General features: G+C 37.3%; 1 protein-coding gene across 1 annotated transcript; it reads left to right on the top strand.

The window, feature by feature from the left end:
* Positions 1-1,073: 1,073 nt before the first annotated feature.
* nr0b1 (nuclear receptor subfamily 0, group B, member 1) lies at positions 1,074-2,631 on the top strand. Its single transcript, XM_006639177.3, has 2 exons — positions 1,074-1,777; positions 2,312-2,631. Exons 1-2 carry the CDS (start codon positions 1,237-1,239, stop codon positions 2,551-2,553), a joined length of 783 nt encoding a protein of 260 aa, XP_006639240.1. The 5' UTR covers positions 1,074-1,236; the 3' UTR covers positions 2,554-2,631.
* The last annotated feature ends 5,782 nt before the right edge of the window (positions 2,632-8,413 follow it).

Here is an 8,413-nt window from a genome sequence, read left to right on the forward strand (position 1 = left end):
AGTTAATGAAAAGCAACCTTTGTTCTCAGTTAAACAAGAGGTTCTAAGTTAAACAAAGTTTAAATGTAAGCAGAACAACTCTGATTCCTCATTTGAATTGCCTCACTTAAAAACAGACAAAACAGAAAAATATTCAATATGTATGCAAGATTTTTTACACATGTCCCCATATCTGGTGGTATATGTAAACATAATGATAAGCAATTAATTTGGGACCGCCATGAAAATGTGAAGAAAAAAAATCACTTGGAATATTAAAACAAAATCTCATTTTTAAAATGATAAACCATTCATTTAATGAGAGTTACACATTGGCGCTTAGGTGAAAATTATTTGCATATAAATCTACATTTTTATTAATAAGAAAAGAAATTGTGATTGATTTTCCATGTACTGAAATCTCTCCATCCATCAATCCATCTATTATCAGAACGACATTTATTCCAAGTGAGGGTCATGGTAACCCAGACTCTGTCTCAGGGCGTACATACACAGGGACAGTTTAGAGACACCACTTAATCTATAAGTGCACAATTAACATCTGGGGGTTAGATTAATAACGTGTCTTTAACAAGCTGGACTCTGGGGGCAGACTGGGGCACTCAGAGAAAAATGGCACATGAGAAAATATGCCAGTAGTCGTCAATGACGAAGAAAATTATTCTGTGATGATTCATTCTGTCTTCCGCAGACTCAAATCTTTCTCAAGTTAATAAGGTCATGGAAAGAAACTGATATCATATTCAAATCCCCTTCAGCTGGACGTTGGACAGAGTGTGATTCAATGCTTAAAACTTGAGGAAACAAAGGCGAACGAAGCAGATCTAAGAAAACCTTTATGTTTGCTATCCTCTGTGATCCAATTCCAGAATTGTGAAGTGCATTCATGACAGCGTTTATAGGATTTATAGCTAATAAATACGCCTGTAGAACAGCAATTGTCAGTTTAGTAAAATCTGTTACGGCATTAAAAAGTTAATAGGTACCGTCCTACCCTCTTGTTTCCAAATACGTGTGTTAGTTTGGTAGCCGTTGGCTCCCTCTAGGCGCGTCGCTGTGCAAGACTTGTGGGAGGTGTGTTTGAGCATATGAAAAAAAAAAAGTCTGCCCAAGTTCTTACGGATGGGAGGAAGGAAATATACATCTGCTGCGTGAGTGAGTCACAGGTCTAACTAAACACACCACAGCAGCTTCAAAGCAGCGTGGAAAACAGGGACAGTGCGAATGTGAAGAAGGATGGCTTGCTTCAACGGCTGTCACTGCCTCGCTGACAGGAGGCAAAACAGTATCCTCTACAGCATTTTAAAAAACGACAAACAGACGGAGCTCCACGCCCGCGTACACCAAGGCATCGCCCAGCAGGCTTGCTCTTGTGGATCCAAGAAAAAAGTAACGCTGAGGTGTCAGCAGATCACTTGCAAGGCAGCTTCCGCGGTCTTGGTGAAGACGCTTAAGTTTATCAAGAACGTGCCTTGCTTTCGTGAACTGCCGGGGGATGATCAGCTCCTGCTGGTGAGGCACTGCTGGGCACCGCTGTTAGTGCTTGGCATGGCACAGGACCGAATTGATTTTGAGACCACCGAGACGCCCGAGCCCAGCATCTTAGAAAGGATCTTAACTAACGGCCAGGGAATTCAAGAGGATCCCCATCAGCAAAATGACCTGCTTTCCATCTCTGAAACCCAAGGCATTAAAGCGTTCCTGGGCAAGTGTTGGGGGCTGGACATAAGTACCAAGGAGTACGCATACCTGAAAGGAGCGGCTCTGTTTAATCCAGGTTGGTTTAAAGGTTTACAGATGTCAGTGAAGATGAAGGTCTAGCCCATGTACACGACAAAATACAAAATATCAAAAAGTAATTGTTTTCCTAACAATATTATCTCGAAAGAATTATGTAATTATTATTTTAATAAGACAATGATAGCCAAAGCCCGTCCTTCTATTTACTGAACATTGCTTAGTCCAAAAGGTTCAACATCAGATCTATGCAATCACTTAATTGAGATGATTTTTTTTTTTACCGATAGAATATTTTACTTAATAATACAGTGTTTACAGTATAAAAAAGAAACTAAAGACTGTTAAGGTAACTTAAACATGATTTTGGTTGTCTGGAATGCCTAAAAAGTCCAGATTCAGGATTCAAAATACCTTTTTTTTCTTGCTTATGTTAGAAGAACTCTCCTGTATGTGCGTAAAGAACGTGAAGTGTATTGTAGCAGCTTATTGAAATCTCTTGCCTCTTAAGGAGAAAACAGACAGTATCCCAAGGGTTTCTAATGTAACGTTGGTGAATCTTGTTTTTTTGCAGATCTGCCAGGGCTTCACTGTCAACACTATATCCATGGTCTACAAAGAGAAGCACAACAAGCACTTAATGAATATGTCAAAATGGTTCATAGGGAAGATCCTGCTCGTTTTGCCAAACTGTTCATTACACTTTCTATGCTCAGAAACATCAATGCGAATGTCATCACTGAACTGTTCTTCAGACCCCTCATTGGTACTGTAAACATGGAAGATCTTCTGTTGGAGATGTTTTATGGCAAATAATACCATCATCTTGTTGTTACTGAACAATGGTACTGAAATGACAATAAGCTGCTTACAAAAAAACATAGCTCTTTTTACATAGACTATTTTTGTATAATAAAAATATTCTTAAACAATTTGTGGTGTGAAATGTTTTCATCACTAATGAAAAACTTACCACTCAAGTCTCTTTTCTGGTACAAATATAACAGATGTTTTAACATCATCATTCAGATGTCGAAAATATCACCGTTGCACTCTGTTAGACATCCATTGACAACTTGGATTCAAATAAAATAGGAAATATTCAAAACCAATCGCAGAAAGTGTACAATGTCTGTCATAAAATGTGTAGACAAAATGTCCCTGTTCAGATTGAGCTTTTTAGTTTATACAGCCTAACGAATGCAGATCACAGTGTTAACTTTTTTCTTATTCTCCCACTTGTAGGTGCTGACATTTTTTAATTTGTAAAACAAATTTAAAAAAATCTTCAAAACAGCTTGAGTGAAATGTGAGTTTGTTATTCTCAGCTAAGAGGAAAAAAAACAGTATGACATTTGTGAATATGCAATACAAGTTTAACAAAAATCTTTCAAGAAAGGATGTCACAGCAACGGTTTTAACAGAAAACAATGATATCAAAAGTTTAATCTCAGGCCCATTGTTGGATGGGTTGTCTAGTTCGCGATCTAACAATATGATTTTGGAATCCGTTGGTTTATTTTGTTTTGTCCTTGTAGCTTTTCTGAAAGAACACTTAGCAATCTTCTTTTAAGGAAGAAAAATCTCAGCTAGACCTTCAAAAGTGAATTAAAACATGCTTTAACCATAGTTCCTGCCACTCATAGGCAGTTTGAGCAGTTTTGCAACAGATTAAATTTGTTATAAATGTTTTTTTTTATTATTTTAATGGATTAACTCTCCAATGATGTAATTTAAACATTATATTAATACCCTTCTGTCCAAAGACAAAACCATAAGTAAAATAAGATAACCCATTTTGTTTATTAAACAGATCATAATTTATATGCAAATAAAGGCAATAATAATGTTACCTGCAATTAACACTTTATGATGATAATTCTGACAAGTTCCTGCTGAAGCTTTTGGCGTAACAAAATGTTCTCCACTCCCTTTAGAGCCCGTGAAAATCATTATACAACCTGCGATCTCAAATTGATATTGAGACCAAGGCTTAACACGTATAGAGTGTAAATCTAAGCATTTTGTACTTACAGCAGACGTACCAGAATTCCTTTAGAAGACTAAATAAATATGGAGCCCATATTGAAGGCGTATTTGTTTACTTTGGTGTAAAACAGCATTTTGTAATATGTATTGTGGTCTCAAGGAAAAAGATAAAATATGCTGATCAAAGTATACTTGGGTATCATAAGAAAATAGTATTCAGTGCCAGAAGCTGCAATAAAAGTCAATGTTTCTCATTATGTGTAGAACACCAAGGATTTAGATGTAGGAGCTACATTATATAAATTAAACTGAGTAAAAATACAAATCATTTAATACAAGAGAAAGACTGCATAATGTATTCTAATAATTGTGTTTAAATAGTGCATAACTACCTCAAAAAATACATTAACTTAGGGTATATTCATCAGTTATCGATAATTTCAATGGAATTATATAAAACCTACATCACTAATATGATGTATTTGTGAGTTCAAACTATAACATTTTCTTTAGGTTCTGCACAGACAAATTTGAAATCCAATTGGGGAAAATGGTTTAGACGTCTGTTTTAAATTTTCAAAGCACACATAAGAGATATATAAGACCCAGGTGCTTCAGTAACATTGCTAGAGGGAATACAATTCTTATAGATTAGTGAATGTGAACTTTATTTGCTTCCATAAAAAAAAAATTATATGTGCCCAGGGGAAAGCAAGCAGTCTGTATGCACTTTTTTCACCTACTGGAGTGCCAATCGTAGAATGTGAAGAGCCATAAAGTTAATCACTCATTCTTGCTTTTTGATGTGTATGAAGTTCAGGATATACAGTGCCATTAGACACACTAAAGTAACCACCATTTTCATCACTGCCATACACTTAATTTAAGTTACCCACAATCTCTCTAGACAGCTAAAATGCTGAGCAGTAATGCTTCTGGTTTGTGCATACTAATAGAAAACAAAGGGAAATCACATTTCATTTATGATATTTTCCTGATTCATTGTTGTTGGTTTAGAATTCTTTTTTTACTTCTTAAAACAAAATATTACAGACTGGCTTGTACAGATTCCGTTAATAATTAGAACTTAGTTTTAAAATTATGTCATTTATGTCCTTAGACCCATACCTTTTTTGCCATAGTTTAAATGTATGCATTTTAACTATTACAAATTCTATTCTTAACCCAATTCAATTTACTTGAGAAAGAAAAACAGCCTAGAGAGGGCAGTATTCACTTACAGACGTGACCATCTGAAATGTGTGAGGGCTCTGTTCAAATTTATACTCTGTGGAACAGGAGGAAATTACACACAAACTCCTATAGCTTTAGGGAACTATGTTACTTTTCTTCCAAATCTATCAATTACGGCTGGGGTTTCTCCTACAACAATGAGTTTACTTTTGATGGACGAGGTGAAGGTACAGTAATTACAGGAATGCCCAGTATGAGCTCAAATAGCAATCCGGCAACCCAGAGCTGTTAACATTTACATCCAATCTAGGAATTGTATTGTGGAGCAGACAGAGTGCTGACAGGGGGTTAGGCGAGTTCTTCAGTAAGTTGCCGTTTTAAGCAGGAGAGAGTCCGGGTAGTAAGTGTCTGGAAGTCTGTGACCTAGAAGCAAAGTCTTTCACATTACATTATAATGTTTTATGACTTACCCTGAAATATACAAGGAGACTGATTCACAGTGCAGTCCTACACAATGATTTCATTGCTTTAACTCATGCTTTAATGCACAGTATTCATTAAGGGAATAACAGCACAATTGTATATTAACTAAATTTAGATTTCTTGAATTTAGAATTTGCAACGGGGATTAAGGGCTGACAGTTTCCACTTTTGCTTATCCTTTTGTATACAGAAGTGGGAATAATACAATTGTCTGCAACTATGCCCTTTCTGAGTAGTAGTTCTCTTGCTACTGTCAATGCTGCCAATTAAGAAAAAGCAAATAGTAAAGTAAATCTGAAACAATGTAAATAGAGAGAAGGAATCATAGACTGAAAAGGCAATTGGATTTGAAAGACTAACAGCATTGTGTTATTGTTTCTCCCAGTTTGGTGTGGAATATTTCACATGAACAAACTTGCCCTGTTTTAGAGCTTGAACAAGATCCTTATTTTCTACTTCTGTCACAGAGATTTTGTGTACTGTATGTGTTTATGACACATCTCAGCCTACAATCCTCCGAAGTGTGAAATGTGTCAACCTATGTTGTAACCATTAGTCTTAGTCCTGATACAAACAAAAGGTGGCCATGTTGAATCCTACAAACAGGAAGTGCCATGTGTGCATCCATGGAACATGGCTACAAATGAGCCAGAGAGGCACCAGTGGTCTGTGAAATGTAGCTCAAGCAGTAGAGGCTATTAAACATAGTGGGCAGTAATGAACAGCAAAACAGCACAGCACTGTTGTGATTAATGTGGTGCACATAATGGAAACCATCCATCTGTGGAAAAGGAAAGGACAACAAACAACAAAGACCAGGAAATGAAACAATAGGTATGTCAGTAAAATGATGCTAAGAAAAACCTCCTTCATGACATGGCTTGACAACAATGATGGAAACGAATGAATATATTTGTGGTAAGAACAGTCCTTATAGAACTGTGGTTTCTGACATTTAAAAACAAATATACTAAAGGAAAACCAAATGAGAAGTAGTTGAAGTTCTGTGGAGGTGCTGTTCTTTCTCTAAAGTCTTTTTTGAAAGGGGCAGAATGTAGCAGCTGGGGCTCATTCCAGGGTCTTGATTTGTGCAAGAAGAAATCTTTCTCAAGGGGTAACTTTAACGCAGTTTAACGCAAAGGCGGTGTGGCACTGGATGAGTGTCGGAAACGCTTTGAGCCGCCTGTGTTTTTACAGAAGACCATCAAAATCAATAAACTCTTTGAAATTGCACTTGTTTTGTAAGGTTTCAACACGGACATTATAAGACAGTACCAGTGAGGTATATTTATACCCTTAGGGAGTTAAGACACCTGCTAAAGTTTTCCCTGAAACTTTCCCTGTTTCACTCTCTGCCTCAATTTTTTTTCCCAGGCTCCCAGTGGTGGCCACCCAAGGCCTATAGTGTTTGTTGCAGCCTATAAAAATAAAGAAACTGTGCACTTACCTGATAGAAGACTTGTGTTGTCCATAACAGCATTAGGCCGATAAAGGAAAACAAAGGGATTTGTAAATAGTTATAAATAGGTCTGATAGTGTTTATTAGCTGCAGCCATATCTCAGTCACTTGCATTCAGAGGCCAAACCAGATTCAGAGTCAAGGCCAACCACTTCCACAGTTTCCACAGCGCCCTCTTGTGAACTGGAGGGGAGCTGGTCTCCCCTTCCACTTAAAATCATCTTTAATTACAAAGTCTCCAAAAAATAATTACTTTTAATAAAATATTAACTATAAAAAATGTTAGGGGCATTAGTGTGGAGAAGGGTTATTTTTGTATACAGTATGGTTATTGTTGTGTGGATGTATGTAAACGAGCAGCAGAATTTTAAGAGTCTTATGGGAGGTACAATAACAAGGGCAGAGCTTCCAAATAAAGGCATATACATACCTCTGCTGGGGAGTTCTCTGTCAAGACTCAGGAGAAGGAGGGCCTCTTGCACATGAGATAAACGTTTATCTGTTTATAGTTCCTTTTGTGTTGTTGCAAGCTGCATCGTAAATAAATAGACATCCTTTTTATTGTGGACTGCTCTGGGACTGCTGTAGGCCCACTGTCTCGTTTGGACATTGACATGGCATCAACTACCTTCAGTTCCAGCCCTGTGTTTCACTAAGCTTAGAGACCAGTCACCCAAAGGTGTGTGCCTTGGAAAAAGGAAAGAGATTAATATGAATTACAAATGACATTAAACCCCTGCCTAAAGATCATGGGCCATCATCACCACTTATTCATTGTTACACTGAAAGTCAAACACCTTAGAAAAGAGGAAATACACTAAGAAACTTTAAAATCATAAATAACAATTAGATCTAATCGAATCTGTTGCAGTTTCAATGTATCTGTGTTTCACACCGATAGTTCAACTGGTTTATAATGTTCTTTATGTTTTAAGCAGTGAGCACAATCAATTTTGTTTTAGTAGCATTATCAGTCTTATCCTGCTTGTTGCGTTGTTTTTAAGCAGGCCGTCTGGGCAGTGGAATTACAGTATGATGATCTTGGGAGAAAACTCATTCAACATTTTTCTTTCAAGCCAGTCTAGAAGTGATGATGATGATGATGATGATGATTATTATTATTAATAATAATAATACTTACACTCCAGTAAAAGCACTTTACAGGTAATGGGGACTCCCCTCCACCATTACCAATGTGCAGCCCCACCTGAATGATGTGCCAGTGTGCTCACCAAACATCAGCAATCAATGGGAACAGAGTGATAAAGCCAGTTCATAGATGGGGATTATTAGGAGACCATGATTGGTCAAGGCCAATAGAAAATTTAGCCAGGACACTGGGGTAACACCTTTACTCTTTCCAAAATTTTTAATGACCACAGAGTCAGGACCTTGATTTTACATCTCATCTGAAGGATGGCACCTTTTTACAGTATAGTGTCCCCATCACTACGCTGAGGCATTAGGACCGATACAGAGCACAGGGTGAGCTCCCCCTACTGGCCCCACTAACACCACTTCCAGCAGCAACCTTAGTGTTTTCCATCCAGG

The sequence above is a fragment of the Lepisosteus oculatus genome, chromosome 15 (assembly GCF_040954835.1).
Source record: "Lepisosteus oculatus isolate fLepOcu1 chromosome 15, fLepOcu1.hap2, whole genome shotgun sequence".
Classification (NCBI taxonomy): domain Eukaryota; kingdom Metazoa; phylum Chordata; class Actinopteri; order Semionotiformes; family Lepisosteidae; genus Lepisosteus; species Lepisosteus oculatus.